Raw genomic sequence first — 20,789 nt, 5'->3', positions numbered from 1 at the left:
ACAGGCACGCCTGATTGACAGCATATGCAAGATCAGGGCGTGTCAAGGTCAGGTACTGGAGTGCACCTGCTATGCTTCGGTAGAACGTCGGGTCGTTGAATGGGGAACCTTCCGTCAGGGAGAGCTTTGGCTTGGTGTCGACCGGCGTTGGAGCCGACTTGCAGGTCAGCATGCCAGCTCGTTCAAGTATGTCGGCAGCATACTGAGCTTGGTTGAGGAAGAAGCCATGTTCATCACGTCGAACTTGCACACCGAGGAAGAACTTGATGTACCCAAGATCCTTGATTGCAAATTCTTGGCGAAGCAGCTTGACTATGTGTCCCAAGAAATCACTTGTCGAGGCGGTGAGCAGGATATCATTGACATAGACCAGCAAATAAGCTGTCTGACCAGCTTTTCTGAAGACGAAGAGGGATGCGTCAGAACCGGTGGAGACAAAGCCAATGCGTCGGAGATAGCCACCAAGACGCTCAAACCATGCTCTGGGCGCTTGTTTAAGTCCATAGAGGGACTTGACAAGACGACAGACATGGTTCGGGTATCTCTGATCGACGAAGCCTGCAGGTTGATGACAAAACACCTGTTCTGCAAGGTTGCCGTGCAAGAACGCATTTTTGACGTCGAGTTGATGGACGGGCCACGAACGTGAAGCTGCAAGATGAAGGGCTGTCCGAATGGTTGCGGGTTTGACGACCGGCGAGAATGTCTGGTGGAAGTCGACGCCCGCACGCTGGTTGAACCCACGGACCACCCATCGAGCCTTGCGGCGCTCTAGAGTTCCGTCGGGGTTCAATTTGTTCTTGAAGATCCACTTTCCTGTGATGACGTTCGCACCAGCTGGCCGTGGCACGAGTGTCCAGGTGCCATTGGACACGAGGGCATCATACTCCTCTTGCATCGCCTGCCGCCATGTCGGATCGCGAAGCGCGGCACGAACGGAGCCTGGTGGAGAATACGGCGCCGGTGCGGTGGTGAGGTGGGCGTACTTTGGGTTGGGGAGGACAATGCCGTGGCGGCCTCGAGTCATCATGGGATACCGAGTGGGCTCGGTTGGCCCTGCACCAGATGGCGTTGCTGCTGTTGTGGAATCCACCGAAGGTGTGGCAGCGCCTGAAGGTTGCTGGACAGCAGCATGGTCGTCGACGAGGTCGGGTAGAGCCGGTGTAGACCCTGATCTAGCGCCCGCAGCCGTCGTAGACGTGGAAGATGTGGTGCTCGGCTGGTGTACCTGTGGCGCACTAGTAGTGCTGAGTACAGGTTGTGGAGCTGGAGCAGCAGCTGCCTGGTGACGACGTGGTGGAGGCAGAACCAGCACGTCCTGAAGAGCCTGAGCACATGCTGGCGACGCAGCAGCTCGCACGGGTGGCGCCTGAGCAAAAGGAAAAACATTCTCGTCGAAATATACATGACGAGAGGTTAGTACACGACGAGATTCAGGGTCGTAGCAGCGATATCCCCGTTGTTGGATAACCCAAGAAGATGCACTTGATCGAACGTGGGGCGAGTTTGTGCAGTGCGGTAGCAGCGGTGTTGGGATAGCAAAGACAACCAAAGGTGCGTAGGTGGTCATATGTGGGTGGCACGCCGAAGAGCAGCTCAAATGGGGTTTTCTTTGCGCGTGGGCGACATGGTCGGCGGTTGATCAAGTATGTAGCAGTGCTGAGGGCATCCGGCCAAAAACGAGGTGGGACAGAAGCATGGAACAGCAGTGCACGCACACTGTCATTGATCGTGCGCAAGACTCGCTCAGCTCGTCCATTTTGCTGTGACGTATACGGACATGTGAGGCGCAGAGAGATGCCATGCGTGTTGCAGAAAGCGCGAGTTGCAGTGCTATCAAATTCGCGACCATTGTCAGTGTGGAAACACTTGATGTCGCGCTGGAACTGAGTTCGCACAAAAGCATGGAAAGAAATTAAAGTGGGAAGAACATCCGACTTATGACGGAGGGGGAATGTCCAGACATAGTGAGAATAATCATCAAGTACAACTAAGTAAAACTGAAACCCAGAATTGCTTGTTATTGGTGAGGTCCAGACATCGCAATGAAGAAGATCGAAAGGGGAAGCAGAAACATTATTGGAGGTGGGAAAGGGCAAACCTACATGCTTGCCCAAGCGACATGCATGACATGTATGTTTGTCGGATTTGTTACAGGAAAACCCAAAGGAATTTAAGACGCGGCGCAGAGAGTCCTCTCCTGGATGACCAAGACGGGCATGCCACAGCTTGGAGTCATGGGAGGCCAGAAGAGCCTGGGCTTGCGCTGGACCACTGGATGTCGGCCATCGGAGAGGATAGAGATCGCCGGAGGAGTCACAGCGGAGCAGAACCGTCTGGGAACGAAGATCCTTTATGGAAAAACCACACGGGTCAAATTCGACAGAAACGGAATTGTCGCGGGTGAGAGAACGAACGGAAATAAGGTTCTTAATCAAATGAGGGGAGATCAAAACATTATTCAGTTTAAGAGATGAGGATGGTGTAGGCAAAAGGGCGTGTCCATGGGACTGGACGGAAAGAGGAGCGCCGTTGCCAACAATGATATGAGAGGGTGAAGGAAGGGAGGAAGGGGATGAAAGGATACCGGAATTAGAGGCCATGTGAGAAGTGGCCCCGATGTCGAGAAACCAATCATCACCACCGTGTCCTCCGAGCGGAGCGTGATTCGGCGCACCGTGAAGGGTGGAGAGGAGGCCGTGGGGAGGCTGTTGGTGCTGCATGGCGAAGGGGTTGGCCTCGCCGAAACCGGTCTGTGGCGCTTGCGTGAGCTGGGGCGCCTGGAACGCAGCCAGCGCCTGTGGCTGGGGCGGACCGGGACGCGGACCGAGGGCACCCTGGGACGGAGCACGCCATTGGTTCATGGGCCATGCCTGCACGTAGCCGGTCCATGGATTGTACGTCTGGCCCCACGATGGCGGAGGCCCGGAAGAAGCGGATCCTCCTTGTGGACGAGCGGTGCTGGAGGCGTTGCTGGGATTGCGGAACTGCCCGTCCGCGTTCTTGCGCTTTTTACGGCGATCGCCGCCCGTGGAGGAAGGAGCGTGGCCGCCATGGTGAGCGGGCCGAGGTGGCGCAGAGGGGGTGGAGGAGCCCGCCGCCAGGAGTGCCGTGGCGGCCGCCATCTTGCGCGTCAGGGACCTGCGCTGCTCCTCCTGCACAAGGTAGGACCGAGTGTAGAGGAACGTGGGCGGCGGCACCTTGGAGGAGAGGACGGCGACGGCGCCACTGTAGTCAGGATGAAGGCCGCGTAGGGTGTTGATGACGAGGGCCTGATCGGTGACGGCGGCACCAACGTCGTAGAGAGCGTCGGCCAACTGCTTGAGACGGCCACAGTACTCCGTGATCGACATCTCGCCTTGATAGAGACTGTGAAAGTCTTGTTGCAGGAAGACAGCACGCTGGAGGCTGTTGTCGAGGAACTGGCTGTTGATCGCCTGCCAGGCAGATTGCGCCGTGGAGCGGGGCTGATAGACCGCATCCATCAGTTCCTTGGACAGGGACGTGTAGAGCCAAGAGGTGATGCTCGAGTCATTCTGGCACCACTCAGGGTCATGTTGCATGAGGACTGCATCAATGGTGCCATCCACATGATCCATCAGGCCGAACTTCTTGAGCGTCAGCTCAAAGAAGGTACGCCACTGGCGGAAATTGGCGGCGTCCATGTCGAGGATCACTGGAACATGAGCCCGAATGTTGATCATGGCGATTGAGGAAGCAGTGGGGGTGTCCGCGTCGGGAATAGCGGCGAAGGGGTTGGATGCGGCACTGCGAGAGGAGGAGTGGGAGGGTGACGCCATGAGGAAGACGACTTTGATAGAGGCAGCGGAAGGATGGAGCAGGAAGCGGCTGATACCATGTAAGACAACAAAATGACTGAAGTGCTCAGTCGTATTCACCATGAGGAGTTTGTACATATACAGAGAACGAGTGGTCTAGAGGACCAACGGTTTCCTACATGCTAGGAAGTCCCTAAAGACTAGGATCATAGACCTGTTCTTCTACATGGCCCTTCAATCGTAGAATTTAATGACTTTTACTACCAGTAGTCCAACAATTAGATTTTGTTACTTGGATCTGACGTGCTCATCAGTCCATTGCATTTCAGCAATCAAGCAATATAATTCATTAATAAATCAAAAAAATCCACCACAACAACAATATGATGTACCTTCATATACTGGTACACAACAACGATATAATTCATATCGTGTCTATTAGATAATAATTTTACATTAAATTTGAAGAAAGCAATTATATTCTAGTAAGAATTAAGAGCATTCTCATGTTCCTACTATGAAGCAAGGTTCGTTTTTAAGGGACGTATCTGTTGAAGTGTAAGTAAATTGTTTATTTTTTTTTATCAATTTAGGTTTTTGTAGCTAATTGGTTAGTGCATGCAAATCGAATTCGAGTCTTAGCGGATATAATTAAATAACAAAGTTTGACTTCTATTTTCATATATGAGGCTTGAGAAAGAAAGACCCCACACGAGATGAGTATAGAAATATAAGTGAATTTGTTTATTTTTTCTCATCAGTTAATGTTTTAAAGTGAATTAGTCGGTGCATACAGCTTAACGAAACCAACCTGATTTTTTTACCTCAATGCATTCAGCCTGATTGTACTTCTGCTTGTTAAATAAATTAAAGCTCTCGATCTAAAAATGGCTTTGCCATATTCCAACTTCCAAGCAGGGACTCATTGTTTTACCAGCGGCACAGTCTCCTTAGACGAATTCATAGACCACGTACAGTTGGGCACTCTGCCACTCTCCAGCACCACAAGGAAGAACAGCACGGAGGGAAACCGCACCAATCTCGACACAGATCTCGTCGGTCGCAGCAACCGTAAAACACGAGACGCCCGCGGCAACCACTGGGAGCCGACGGGGTGGATATGGCAGCACTTGCCGCCCACCACCAGCTCCTCCTCTCTTCCTCCCCCGCACAAAGGACTCGCCGCTGCCGCTCCTCCACGCGCCTCCTCGTCCCGCCACTTGCCCATGGCCGTTCCAGTTCCAGCTCCAGCGCCGCCAGCCGCGTCCTCAGGCGCGCCGCGGGCGGCGGCGGCACCGGCAGCGCGGCCCCGCCCGCTGCGTCACCGGCGTCGTCGTTGTCCCTGGAGGAGCTGCGCGGGGGCTGCACCACCTGGACGTGGCGAGGGATGCGCGTGAACTACCTCGCCAGGGGGCAGGGCCCGCCCGTGCTGCTCGTCCACGGCTTCGGCGCCTCCGTCGCGCACTGGCGCAGGTGAGCGGGCCTTGGCCGGTCAGTGGGATCCCTGTAAAGATCCTGTCTTTGTTGTTCCTGATGAAATTATTTGAGCTCACTCGTGATCGGTGGTGCACGCGCGCCATGTGCTCGACCGATGAGCTAGACGAACTTTGCGCAGACTGCAGAGACCATCCACGTATTAACTGATTCATTCTTAGGAACATCGGGGTGCTGTCTGAATCCTACACTGTCTACGCTATTGATTTGCTCGGGTTTGGCGCCTCCGACAAACCTCCTGGTTTTGCTTACACAATGGAGACGTGGGCTCAGGTAAGCGTTCTTCGGTCTGCGATACATGAACAGAGATGGATGGTGTTTGAAACTTTGAATTGAGCTGATCTCATGAGTTTTGCGTAGGAAGAAATCTTGTTTAAAGCACTTGCGCACAAAGCATTTACCGATTCCCAAGAACAATTTGCTTAAGAAAACGATGCTGTACCTGTTGTTTCAAGCAGTTGATACTGGATTTCTTGGAGGAAGTCGTCAAGAGGCCAACGGTGCTCGTCGGCAACTCGGTTGGAAGCCTTGCGTGCGTCATTGCTGCGTCAGGTCAGACAGAACGATAGCATTTTGCTAATGTCTGTAAATTCTCTTTCTACTGACTCAGGACATTTGCTTGCTAATAATGGATGAACAACCAGAGTCCACAAGAGATGCCGTCCGGGGGCTTGTTCTGCTCAATTGCGCGGGCGGCATGAACAACAAGGCGATCGTCGATGACTGGAGGATCAAGTTGCTCTTGCCTCTGCTCTGGCTGGTCGATTTCCTTCTGAATCAACGGCCAATAGCATCAGCACTCTTCGAGCGCGTGAAAGACAGGCATGCTGAACTGCACAGTTATCTTGGCTCTGATCTCATCTGTCAACACACAACATGGTACTCATGTACATCTGAACTGAACAGGAACAATCTGAAGGACATCTTACTCTCTGTCTACGGAAACAAAGAGGCAGTGGATGATGAATTAGTCGAGGTAAGATTCTCTCCCCTAATGTTCGGTCTGTTTCTTCAACAGGTAGCTAGTGAATTATCTTCAACCATCAGCTGAAATATACATTAGCGCTACTTTCACGTCAGGATCCCTGAATTAGTGGGAAAACCGATGACTTGCCGCTATATTCATCGGCATTTCAAGATTTGCCACCCCATTGCTGCACTGACATTTGATATATTCATCGCTGATTTATGAAGTTCTTTTTTTTTCCTTCTGAAAGTATGTATACACATGCCCAGATCATAAGAGGACCGGCTGACACCGAGGGTGCCCTGGACGCGTTCGTGTCGACGGTGACCGGCCCGCCGGGCCCGAGCCCGATAGCGCTGATGCCGAGGCTGGCCGGCGTGCCCGTGCTGGTGCTGTGGGGGGACCGGGACCCGTTCACCCCGATCGACGGGCCCGTGGGGAGGTTCTTCTCGGCGCTGCCCTCCGAGCTCCCCAACGTGACGCTCCACATGCTGGAGGGCGTCGGGCACTGCCCGCACGACGACCGGCCGGACCTCGTCCACGACAGGCTGCTCCCGTGGCTGCAGGGCCTCCCGCCCCCCGCGGCCGAGGCTGCCGGCGGTGCGGTGTAACTCTATGCTTGCAAAGGACCCGTACGTTGCTTCGCTTCAACGTATGTAGTGAAGTTAAAATTTCGCTTCGTTTGTTCGTGTGGAGTGGACATGAGCATGAAGTGCGAGTGAAACAAGTGCATGGACATTTGGGCCCTGGTGCGCTTGATCCACCCCACGCGTGGGCTTCAGCCCAACGCCGTGTTCATGGGCCTATGCTCCGGCGCCCGTCAGCCACGCCGGATTCGAAGCTACACCCTCCAACCTCACTGGGCCGTTCCCCCATACGGAGCGCCGCTAATCCGATCGACCGTCGAAAATGACGCCTGGGGCGACGCCATCTTTTGCCAATGATGGTCCATGAAAAAAGATTCAGCCCCAATAGATACGTTTTTTTTCTAGCTTTTTTCGAAAAAAACATCATAAGCTATCTAAAATGTTAGCTTTTGGTTGTAGTTTCTAGCGGTTTTTTACTGCTACGAAAGTGATTATAGTTGAAATGAATTAGAAGCTGAGAACCAGATTGAGAGAAGTTTTTCTAGCTTTTAGTGTGCTAAGAAGCTAAAAATTTATTATAAAAACTAACAATTAAAATTCAACAAATACAGAACAGTGAAACGAACTAGAAATTTTCTTAGCTAGTTAGAAACTCTAAAGCTATGACATATCTAAATGGGACCTTAGTTTCTTATTTTGTGCTGTGATTCCGTTCGATAGTCAGTTGAAGAGGGACGGGTAGGGAGGGGATGGGCTGATAGCCTAGTGGTAGGAGCAGTTAATCGCTAACTACCTACGAGCGTTCCAGGCTTGATGCTTGTCTCACTGAGGCTCGCTCTCATATTTGGATTTCTTTCGGACAGGTTCAAGCGCCTGTAAATCATAATCAAAATATGACGTATCTATTGTTTGTGGAGTCAGAGTCTTCGTGAATCTACATGTGGGTATAGATTGCAGAGTTTATATGTATGGAGGTGTGGTGTTAGTTCAGATACTCTATTCGTTTCGTAATATTTATTCACGCTTATCATTATATACAAACTAAGAAATACTAAAATTAAGTAAAAAATATAATAAGATGATCATGCTAGCTCTAATTAATATAAGGATGAAAGCAAGTAACTCACCAGTGTTAGAATAAATGTATACATGTATTTAAGGGCATAGCAGAAAAATAGATCATAAAGTATCATTGGTTATCGTAATGGATAAATAATTTGAGACAGATACTCTCGATATTATGGATAAATATTGCGAAACGAAAGGAGTAGTAGGCTTAAAAAAAAGAGAGGGGAAGGGGGAATTCAGGGTCCGACTGCATGCTGTGTGTTCGTACGCGTTGCCCGGTTTCTCGCCACACGAACGACAGGTCGTTTTGGCCCACCACCGGCCCAAGATAAATACGTCTAGCCACATCCCTTTTCCAGAAATTTGAGTCGGCGGTAGACCACATCAGCAACGGAGAAAGTCAACACGACAGGTCAGCTACACCTGATGCGGCGGCCAGACAAGGGTCAACGAGCCAAAGAGATGCCGCGCATAAAAAAGGCAACAAGTTAAGAGACCTTCATGCGATCATGCGTGAGGGCCAGAGCTAGGAGTAATCAATATACGATGGGCTGTCGCCGGCGGTCGGCCCCGCAGCACAGTTGATCCATGCATCGACCACCGTGTTCGCATTGAAGAGTGGCGCCGGAGGCGGCGGCCGGGAACGGCCTCACCGCCGGTATTAAGTGCCAATTATGGAATCGACCCGAGCGGCCCATCGCCGGTCAGGGAGTAACTGAAGTAGTGAGGCGAAGCTACACACTTATTCGCACGTAGTACTGTAGTAGTACTACATGATCCATGCATCCACCTCACCGAAGGAATTGAATGCCCCTTTTTACCAAGGCTTTGCTTAGTACAGAAAAGGCTTTGCTTAGGAAGCCTTTTCTTTACTTACTCGGATCTACGTAATACTTCTCTAATAAGTGTTATAAGTAATACATATATCTTAAAAAGTACTATATATATATCTTAAGAGAAAAATTCACTTATAAAGAAAAATATACATCTTAGAAAATAATATACACATATAAAAAATAGTATATATTTCGGTTACAATAGGACTGTAGCGCAAGCCCAACCTACTCCTCACGGTACTGTGTAGTGCGAGCCAACCCACCTCCCCCCTTGGTACTGTAGCAATGAGGCAAACCCATTCTCTCGCTGGTTACTGTAAGCATCCGAGTAGATCTTCGGTAGCTAACAAATATGATAATTTAGTATGATTTCGATTCTTCAGTAATTGTACTACGGATTGGATGCTTTTAAAGTATAAGTGTGAAAACCCGAGTAGGCTAACAAGTGTGAAAATTTAATATGGGTTCGATATTTACTATGGTTCGGATTTTACTATAATTCAGATGTTTCAGTAGTTGTCAGTAGTTTTGTTCAGTAGTTTTGTTATTAGTTCTCAGCAAGTTTCAAGTTATAGAAAAATTATTCAGTAGTGTCAGTAGTCGTCAGTAGTTTAGTACTTAGTAGTTTCAAGTTATAGTAAAATTGTTCAGTAGTTTTTATATTATAGACATTTGTTCAGTAGTTTATCGGTAGTGTTAGTAGTTATCAGTAGTTCGTTCGGTAGTGTTAGTAGTTTTTGTTTAGTAGTACCAGTAGTTGTTATTAGTTCTAAGTTATAGTAAAATTGTTCAATAGTTTATGCCAGTGGTAATAGTAGTTATCAGTAATTGCCAGTAGTATCAGTAGTTTATTTAGTAGTATCAATAATTATTGTTCAATGATTGCAGTAGACATCAATAGTTCAGTATTCAGTAGTTTCGAGTTATGGGAAAATTGGTCAATAGTTTGTGTCAGTAGTATTAGCAATTGTGAGTAGTTATCAATAGTTTTAATAGTTTGCTCAGCAGTTGTCAGTAGTTGTTAGTATCTTTCAGTTGCTGATGCGGGTGGAGGAGGACCGGGGCGCTGGCGTGCGGGGCAAGGGTGACATGTGGCGGGTGCAGCTGACGCGCCACATGGCTGGCAGGTGTGAGGGCAGACGCGCTGCGCGCTGTTGGCGTAGCCACGCGGTACGCTTTGACTAGGGTAGGGCGGGCTAGAAGTTAGATGTAGAATAGCGCTACCGAGTGTATATATATATATATATAATGCAAAATTAGTTGATGCGTATGTGTCTATGAACATATTGTAACTGCATGCATTTTTTTAGTGACGCTGTATGTGCAATGCACTCCCTCCGGTTGGAAAAGCTTACGTTTCCGATCGGATGAGCACCGTAATTTGTGCTGCAGTGGTTTGTCGGAACGTTAATTAAATTTGACAGGAGGTAGTATAATTCACGGTGGGCTCTCATTAGAGCAAGTAAGGCTCCGTGTTGTGAAGCAAAATTTATAAGATCTTATTCAGAAAGATTTTTATGAGATTTTATTCGTTTTATTTATCTCGTAATTTAATGACTAGACTAAAGAGGAGAAAGAGAAAGTGAACACGTGTTATCAAAAGGGAGAGGGTCTTTCGTATGACAGAGTTCTATAGAATTTGCTTTCTCCGTATTGTAACGCCTGAAAATTTTCACCATATTCATGCAGGTACTGGACTATTTTATGTGAATGCGAAACTCCTATGATACTCCAAACAGGACAAAAATTGGAGGCTGCTCTACAGGGGTGTATTAGGGTCTGTTAGTTTCAGCTGGATATTATGAAGAGTAACTTATAGATTATGGATTGTAAAAAGTTGAATTATGGATTGTAAACACTGGTGGAAGGCGGATTGTTAGATTGTTACAATCTAAGTGTTAGATTGTAACATTCCAGCTTTTACAATCCAGCTGTTTGTTTCACTTTTTGGATTATGATCACAATCCAGCTTTTACAATCCAACTGTTTATTTCAGCTTTTAGATTGTTATCATAATCCAGCTTTTACAATCCAAAACAAACAGAACCTTACTACCAGTACTGCTCTACATAGTTTGTTGTTTTTTCTTTTCCTTTCTATATATAATAGTTAGTAGTATCTTATATTGAAAAGTGAGCGGTCGACAGGAATAGAGGAAAGCGAATTGTTACAATTTGGATGTTGTATTATAATAATTCAGCTTTTACAACTAGCTGTTTATTTCAGCTTTTAATTTACGATCACAATTCAGATTTTACAATCCAAAACAAACATGCCCTAACTTACCGGCTAATAAAACTGCAGTTGTTGCGGGGTAACTGTGATGGCGATATTTCTGGATACCAAGAAATCTAGTTGTTTATTATTATTATTGGCACGTGTAGTTGTGGATTGTTGACAAACTATATTTAATTTGAACTATATGCTAATTGCTCCACATCATTTTTTAGTATTCAGAAATACACCTTATAAACAGAAAATATAGGGAAATTTTCTCATTCGTATTTTACAAGCTTTCCTCCATGCAACCAATAGTCAAAATAGTATAATTAATTGAATGAGAATTTTTTGTCACGATTCCTCGATTGCATGTGGACCACAAGTGTGTTGATCGCATGCATATGTTTTCGAATAATAAATAATCCGTAACGTCTTGAGAACCTTCTAATTAATGTTACGATATATTAAATATAATGATAACAATGTTTTGTTGAGAATAATTCTTGACCAATCTCTCATCTATTGATGAAATCATGCGATTATTTGTGTGTGGTTGACTCAAAAGGGGTAGTTATATGGGTCACTCGATAGCGAACATACTCGATCCATGTCCCATATATTCTACACCATGGGAAGCATGCAGACAAGCGATTTGGTCTTTAAGTAGTTTGAGCGGTAGTGTAGGATCTGGAATGATAAGATGGAAATAGTTTGTGAATGGATGTGTTTCACGAAGGTTGATAGTTTTACTTTTGTAGTTTATTCAAATATGTTGAGACTTCAGAAGCAGGTGAACACTCAATTTCCCCTTTTCCAGAAAAAAACCCAGCTCAAATTCCATTTTTTATAGAAAAAGGACATGAAAGTTTCACAAGATTGCCTTAAAGAGGAAAGGACACTCAATCTTTTGTTCATGTTATCTTCAGACCAGCATATTGGTTGAGACATTGGACTTTATTACAGAAAAGGGAAGTGGTGAAAGAGTCACACAAGGCATGCCAAGCATTGCAGGTAGTTGCCGTGGTTTTTTTTTTCTTTAAGAATGGATGGTGGTTTTGGTAATAGATTATGTGATGGTTGAATCTCAAACATTGTGTGGCTTATTATGTTTTTCCCTTGATGGTTCAGCCTTGAGCTGTAACGATGTAATAATACACTAGGCTTTGTGCTTTGTGCATCTAATGCAGAGGCCATAACCTTTCCCTTCTTAAAAAGAGAGAAGAGTTTCAGTAGATAGTATGGTTCCATATGATGTACTGCTTTTGAAAGGTTGACTGAAAGGTTGACATTGAAAAAAACAATTTTCTGCAATAAAGGGCGTATGAATTAGTCCTAGTTTCATCTGAGTACCATTATCTAAAATTCAGAACAAATGCCCCAGATTGTAATGACAAGATGCGACAATGCTTGTTTTTTTGTTATATATCTCATGACATGTTTTGACATTTTACATATCGTAAGAAACCTAATTGCTGAAAAGACATTGTCAGCATGCAGCGTACGTGTCCCGAACTAAGTTCCATAGAACCTTGCACACATACGCACGGCAGGAAATCACTCAAGGCTGAAGGCGGGGCTGCAACAAGTTCGTATAACGACGCAATAAGCACGCGTGAACCAAAAGTCAAACAGATATCCAGCAAATTCTAGCGGCTGCATGCGGCCTGTAGCCCTCTACTAGCTGGCGCTCTTCCTCGGTCCTCTCCAAGTTCACACGCTCCCGGCATCCACAATGGGAGAAAAAAAAAGTGGGCAATAAGCCCCTTAGGATCGATCATAGCCATTGTGACTTAACCATAAGCTGGACAACAGTTAAAGTCGACCAGGGCGGGGGGGGGGGGGATTATTGAATCTCCCTCCCTTCACCCTCCAGTCCTCAATCCGTTGTCGTTGCCCGCTCCCGCGACAGGGATGTAGCCGACATCACGCTCGGTGAAGACGTGAAGTGTCTCGGGCCATCTAGTGCTTAAAACAATTGATATCACAGATATATAATAAAAGGGTGGCAAAATAAATTTATCAAACTAGTAACATATAAAGGATTCCGTAAAGGTTCACGAGCAATACAGTCCGCAATATCAGAGGGCACAACAGGATTAGCACGGGGGCATGCTATTTTACAGGTAACTCAGGTACAGACGTGACTAAGATTTATTTGTCAGGCTCACCGTCGATATCGGTGAAATCCATATCATCCTCTAGAAACATGAATAAAGTAAATACAAATATACTCAGCAAGTCACGATCCTTATCCTATATCAAGGGGTATAAATATATGTATATAAGTAATGATAAAGGTATGACTATTAGTTTAATTTTATGGAAATATCAAATTTACATGTGCAAGAGTTTATTTTCATAAAACAGATTTTACGAAACACCATAGGCCATGGTGGAAAGTCACCCGGACCCAAATTTTAAAAAGCGCGGTTGTCGGATCAGGTGACGGGGCCAGCGGCTGGCAAGCTCGGACGAGTGCGTGTGAGCGAGAAGAAAAAAGTGCGGTTGTCGGATCAGTGAAGGGGATGGCAGCCGCCACCTGATCCGACAGCCGCGAGCCCGGCGAAGGGCCGGAGCAGGGCGACGAGAGAAGATAGAGGTGGAGGGCTACTCGATCTAGCGAAGAGCTCGATCCGTTCGATGGGCTACTTGATCCAGCCGAGGAGGGGCCGTTGCTGTCGGCGTGGGGAGGGGATCCAGAAGAATCGGCCTGGCGCCACGACCACCTCCATGTCGGGAAGGTGCCGCCTTGATTCGGGCTATGGGGAAGGGAAAGAGAGAAGGGGCATATGGTGGTGGAGGAGGATCTGGAGCACGACGAGAAAGGAGAGAACGGCCGGCGTGCGAAGAGAGAGACGGAAGAGACCGGCGTGCAACCCACTCTAGGCCTTAAACATTGTGATAAATGCAACAACCTTAAGGTCTAGTTGGGCAATAAATCTGAGTCACATCCTTAAGGTCAAGTTGGGCAATAAACATTGTCCTTGCCCTCACAACCATGCATACATGCATGGTTTTGACCTGTGTCGGAGGCACACGTACGTCCAGCGATTGAAACACGCGCATGGTGAAAAAACTCCAGTACGTACGTGGAGTGACAGGAGTGTGTTAGCGCTGCATGCCGCGACCTCGTGCATCGCGCTTAGCGTGCAATATGGTTAGTGTGCATACATACAGAAGAGAAGAAACGAAGACCGGTTCCGTTTAGATGATAGCTAGTTGTTTTCCCTTTTTCTTTAAATGATAATTATGCTTTAATAAAAGACTGTAAATTGTTTTCTTACATGCATTAAAGTGTAATTTTATCATCGTTTTGAAGTTTTAGACACATAACATATGCATGGTTCGTTCCAACACCATGCATTTTGGAGATAGTAGTTCTGCACGCACACGTGTCTCTCCGCTGGGGCACGCTCACGCCTCACAAGCAAATCGAGAGAACTGCGAACACAAAAAATCTGCGGTTGATTATTTCCTGCACGACTCAGCCTGTCTCGAATCCAGTGAGTTAGGCTGGAAAGATGTAATAAAGTCTATTTGATTAGTTGTATATGTGATTATATTTTGTTGTCTGTATAAGTATATGTTGTATGAAATTCAAATAAATTAAAACATGCAGTCAGTTTTGCGTCTGTGGAACGATTTACACAGGCCTTTGGTCTCAGACAGGTGCGCTAAACGCCTGTGAAAAGGCGTTTCCACTCGTCTGTACAGCATCGTTCTGTAGTAGTGCATAAATAGATTGTGCAGCATTTGAATGAATTTATGTTTGTTTAAATCTGCTTTAATTCAAACCGAATTAAAAAGAGAATATCATATAAATGGTAAAAATGCATATAAATGGAGCATTAAAAAGGAATTCACTTTTTCACCAAATAAACTAGGTTTGAAAATATTTTTATAAATTAGTACATCACATGATAAGAATATTAGTGAATTTTCTCTAATTTTTGGGAGTTTATTTGAGGCATAAAAAATTGCTAGAAGTTATAAAAGTAGGCCTTTTAAAGAATTTTAATAAAATATTGGATTAGGCTTTTAGATCAAACTAATTAAAATAGGTTTCTAGTGAGCTCTAATTTGCTCATGAAAATATTTAAAAAATTTGAACCACTCTTATACTTCCAAATAAAATTAAAAGTTAAATGAAAAATAGGCATGAGCGAAACGAGCAAATTAACACTGAGGCGTGAGCTAACAACGAACGTACAGTGCACCGAGCAAGCCTGGCCTGGCGGAAATGAAATCCAAATCTGTTTCCGTGGGGCTGGCTTGCACAGGGAATTTGCATGGGTCGAGACAGGCTCATGCGTGTGCGCCTAGGCAACCAAACAAGCTTTGGCTGCACGCGTGGGGTCAGGTTGGAGCGAGCTAGGCAACCAAACAGGCCACGTACCACGGCTCACGTAGGTTAGGAAAGTGCATGTATACGGTGGGCCCTATATATAGTGTATCTGTGTATATATATACATACCTAGCTGGTGAACCTGTACGTATACACACACATACCTACGTACATAAGGCAGATGGTGTCAGGTGTCGATCTATGAATCCATCTAGGGTTCACAACCAAAGTTCATCAGGGCTTCTATCTCCATTATTGAATGCGTGCAGCTAGCCAAAGTTTACCACCATAAATATTGGTGGCATGTTATTTGGGGCAATTTGGCTATATTTGGAGACTTCACAGCTGAGTTTTGAGAGTATCTGTTGGGGGCATCTATCACTGAAATTAATCTTTAGGTTGGAACAAATTTACGGAAAAAAGTATCTGTGGTGTTCTGCACTAGCTAGTTGAAACAAGTTGTGAGATGGAGAGCTCAGTCACTGGTATATATGGGTCGATTGGTGAAAATGGAAGACATGCAACGAATCAAGATCGAAAGCGGGTGCATTATATTTGGGCACTAGCTAGTGTAAAAACAACAAAACATGCATGACTATAGTAGTTTTAATCGATTTCTCACCGTGCATGCATGTGTGTGTGAGTTGGGAGGTCACGGGCTACACCTGACCCGTACGTACTGTCCATACTGGCATACATGCATCGATCTAAGCAGTGTCTCACAGCCCTGCTTGTGTGAAATCGCTGTCCCTATGCCTCCTTTTTCTGCCCCTATACACACACACACTAGATCAACGGAAGTTCTCATATATTCTGTCTCGGCGCGCCTGCCTATACCTACATTCTGACATTCGCACAGAGCGATGGACGTTTCTCTCTTTTAGCAATCGAAATTAAAGATGTCTCATGCTTTGTCACGAGCTCGACTTTTTCAAGAGTTAACTGAAGCAAGCTAGGATTATTCTAAATATACCAAACTATGTTTTGCACTACTGTATGGAAATTAAATTCTTTAAGATCCTGTTAAAAAGACCTTTGCGAAACCTATCCACATCATTTATCTCATGATTCACTGGATTGAAGAGAAGAGAGAATAGACACGTATCATCAATAAGAGTCTTTCGTATGACAGAGTTATGTAAAACTTGTTTTCTTCGACGTGAAGCTACAGTGGATACATGCATGGATATGCATGGACGGCCGGCCAGTTATTTATCTTCCCATTTCCTTTTACTTTACAAACATCATATCAATCAGAAAAATAAAAGGAAAGAAGAGTCTGTCAAACGTGAGCTAACTGTCTTAGTCAATCCACATGATCATATAAGAAGCGACGTAAGTTTCCAGTGAATTTATCAAAAGTGCGTAAGATTTGAAACACATGGTTCGGATTTTTATATATATTATTCAACTCCACATAAAAGGCATCGGAGAATAATGCAAACGGCTGACCTTTCCAAAGGAAGTAGGAGTATCATTTCACAGCGATGACGCCATCAACCCCACCGGCCTAGGTAGTTACCCTTCATGCATGGACCACCCTGGCATATATGAGCTGCCTCCATGCGTGCATGTGTCATGTGTGCTACCATCAATTAAGAAATTGTCAGTCTTCTCCATTCCTGAACAAAATCTGATCTTATTCTTCTACCGTTCTATCCTGCCATCTTCTAGATCTGACTGTCCTGACAATGTGTGATAGTGCATAATAGGAATATCATAGCTAGCTAGGATGCCAAAATTTTCATTTTTCGCAAACAAAGTACCGCACACTTATGTATATATTGTTTATGTGGTATATATGTTATCCAACAGGACAGATTGTATATGTACTTTCGCAGAGTGAAAGAAACATTTTCTTTTTTTCTTAACGGTAGTGAGAAAGACGCTGCGAAAAAGACCGGAGAAACCAGGATAACTGAAATGTTCATACGGAAAATACAGGCAGGCATCCACGTCAGAGAGGCCGGGAAGAGGCGAGTTTTTTTTTTAATTTTTAACATTAATATTTAAATAAATAGATCACTGATGCAAATAGACGTCTATCACTATCTGAAAATACTATAACTCTTTTAGAGAATGGTAAGGATGGTAACATGGCACCCTCTGAGAGGTTGGCTAGGCCCCACCCCCGAGCCCACTGGCAGTACCGCCCCTTACCGTCCATTGAGAGGGAGGGTATCCCCTTGTCGCCCTCTCAGGGGGCAGGTAGCCCCCCGCTTAGAATTTTACTTTTGTATATATCAATTTGAAAAATAGTGCATATTCATTCGGTGAAAATTTTTAGTGGTGCAAATAGTTGTAAAAACGGCATCACAGAGTGGTTATTTTTTAGAAATTTTAGTTTGATGTAAATTTATCGATATTTGTTTATTTATTTGATGTAAAATTGTATGAGTAATTTTTTAGTGAAATAATGTTGGGAGGATACAAAATCTAATTTTTTTGAAACACTGTAGTTGTGAAACACTATTAGCATAAAACCCAACACAAATGTTACATACGCTGACAAATATTATATGGGACATGTGGTTCGTCGTTAGTGCGCGAATAGACCCTAACTATAAAGACATGATGATAACAAATGTTGGTATGTATGGTACACCTAAAGATTAATCTAATATCGTGCCACTGCTAATCCTAACATGTCTTAGAAAATAAAAATATGTCAGGTTACAATAGATGCTACTGAGTGCACATAGGATATTTGTCCTTTCTTAGGGCATCAGGACCCTTTGTCTTAGCATGACGGGCCCTCTCCCGCTTCTTTTCCTTCTCTGCTTCGCGTGCTTGAGTCGCGGTGAGCTTCTTCGCTGCCTTCCTCGTGAGCTCCTCCTCCCGCCGCTTGAGTTGTAGTTTCTCCTGCTGTTGTTCATACTCCCGACGTTCGTACACAGTGGCGGATCCAGGATTTTTTCATAGGGTAGGCATCTAAATTTTTAATACTATAAATTTGGTAAAGGGGTATAAAATTGCACAAAAGATAATACAAATTCGGTAATTCGGTATAATATTATAAATTCAACAATAAATCACAAATTTATAAAACCGTAATATAAATAGTTTTAACATGACATAAGGTCTTACATAAATAGAAGATTACATCATATTATGATACTATTCTAGATTCTTCACTTTGCGCTTTCGCATGGTCATGAAAGACTTGATTATGTCATCCTCACTTACCTTGGAGAAGATATCCCGCTCGATATATGTGACTAAACAATCATTCAATAACTCATCACCCATTCTATTTCTCAATTTATCCTTCACTACACCCAATGCCGAAAATACTCTTTCAACACTTGCCGTCGCCACCGGTAGGATCAATACCAACTTAATAAGCAAATACACTAAGTTATAAATAACATGCTTATTCATTTCAACAAGCCTAATAGAGAGCTCACCAAGATTGTATAGGCCTTTGAATCTATCATCTTTCCTCATGTCATCAATAAAGTTATCAAGTTGGAGTTCAAGTCTTATCAATTCCACACTTGAAAAGTCTTTGGGATAAAACTTGGCAAGCCTAAGGACTTTGTGTGCATCATAAGAATCAAAAGAATTGAAGGGATTCAAGGCTGACATGCAAATTAGCAACTCCATATTTACCTCATCAAACCGATTGTCAAGCTCTTGCCGAATTTGATCAATGACACCAATATATACTTCTCTTCTATAATGATCATCAATTGTTTGAACTGGATAAAACCGTGGGGATCTTGCATGAGGCACATATCTACCATCCAATGCAGGAATATCAATTCCATGTTTAATGCAAAATATTTTAACCTTTTCTTCAAAGAATTCTTCCCACCCATGAGACCTCATTTGTTGCAGTCTTCCCTTCGCCAAAGTCACAAGTGACATTGCATTAACAATATCTTGGTCCCTCTTTTGCAAAGATTGAGACAATTCATTTGTGTATCCAAGAATGATAAGCATCAAGTGTGCATTGAAAATAAACTCAAATGACTCCAAAACATCAACCATAGCATGTATGTTAGGCCAATCATCTCTTTGTTTGGGATCCTTTCCAAGAGTTATAAGTACTTCTCGAATTGTAGAATACATATCAATAATGTGCAAAATAGTTTTGTAATAAGAACCCCACCGAGTGTCACCAGGCCTAGTTATCACCATTTCTTGATTTAATCCACTACCACTGTCTATTTCACCCAACTCTAGTGCAGTCTTAAGTTTTTGAGCTCTAACATCTCGAAGCATGTCATGACGCTTACAAGAAACTCCAATAATATTCAGCAAGCGAGAAACTTGTCCAAAGAAAGTAGCACAACCAACATTTCCTTTGGCAACAGCAACAAGAACCAATTGGAGCTGATGTGCAAAACAGTGGATGTAATAAGCAGAAGGAGACTCTTTCATGATCAATGTTTTCAGCCCATTAATCTCTCCTTTCATATTACTAGTCCCATCATATCCTTGCTTTGAGTAAGAGTCAAGTGGTGACTAACAAGTAAAGACTGAATTGATATCTTAAGTGACAAAGAACTAGTATTAGCTACATGAATTACTCCAAGAAACCTCTCACATACCCTTCCAAATTTATCAACATAACGTAAACAAAGAGCTAGTTGTTCTTTATGTGATATATCACTTAACTCATCAGCTAGAATTGCATAGTGGTCATCACCAAGCTCTTCAATTATATGTCTAGTGGTTTCCCCGGCACAACATCTAATAATTTGCTTTTGTATATTAGGGGAAGTCAAAATACAATTTCTTGGAGCATTTTTCAGAACAACCTTATTAACCTCTTCATTATTTCCTGCAAGCCAGTCCAAAAGTTCAAGGAAGTTCCCTTTATTGCTAGATTCCTCATTTTCATCATGTCCACGGCATGACAAACCTTGACGCAAAAGAAACCTCAAACATCTAAGTGAATAGGTTAACCTAACCTTGTAGAGACTTAGATCATGTTGTGACACCTCAAGAATAACATCATCAATTGGTTTACCTTGCACAAATAAATCATATCTCTCTTGCGCAGCTTTGTGAGCACTATCTATACCTCCCACATGTTTCTCAAGTGCATCATTACCTATGTTCCAATTTCTCCAACCACCCTTAACAAATTTACTGCCTCCCTTGCTAAACAAATAACATACCATGCAAAATGCTGCATCCTTCTCAATACTATATTCAAGCCAAGGATATTTATGGAACCAAATAATACTGAAGCGACGATCTTTACCGTATATGTTCCTGGTTGGGTAATCATGGGCATAAGGTTGGCATGGACCTTTTAAAATATATCCTCTCCGTATCGCATTTTGATCATTGACATTATAGCTTGCAATAGGCACTCTTAAGCCACGATCATGTTCGAGACGATCAACATCACAAATTGGTGATGGTTCTTGTTCTTGATGTCGCTCTTCAGCTACAACCGGAATCAAAATATGATGTAGTTGTTCTTGAGATTGCTCTTCAGCCATAGCCGGAACATGAGATGGTTCTTGTTCTTGAGTT

The 20,789-nt window shown here is 44.4% G+C and overlaps 1 protein-coding gene across 1 annotated transcript; it reads left to right on the top strand.

The window, feature by feature from the left end:
* Positions 1-4,792: 4,792 nt before the first annotated feature.
* Positions 4,793-6,920, top strand: LOC133885679 (pheophytinase, chloroplastic). Its single transcript, XM_062325417.1, has 6 exons — positions 4,793-5,252; positions 5,435-5,546; positions 5,732-5,825; positions 5,918-6,095; positions 6,180-6,249; positions 6,510-6,920. Exons 1-6 carry the CDS (start codon positions 4,900-4,902, stop codon positions 6,849-6,851), a joined length of 1,149 nt encoding a protein of 382 aa, XP_062181401.1. The 5' UTR covers positions 4,793-4,899; the 3' UTR covers positions 6,852-6,920.
* Positions 6,921-20,789: the final 13,869 nt, after the last annotated feature.

This window comes from Phragmites australis, chromosome 11, assembly GCF_958298935.1.
Source record: "Phragmites australis chromosome 11, lpPhrAust1.1, whole genome shotgun sequence".
In the NCBI taxonomy this organism is placed as follows: Eukaryota; Viridiplantae; Streptophyta; class Magnoliopsida; order Poales; family Poaceae; genus Phragmites; species Phragmites australis.
Note: the sequence above shows the minus strand (reverse complement) of the source record. Positions and strands in the feature narration are given on the sequence as shown.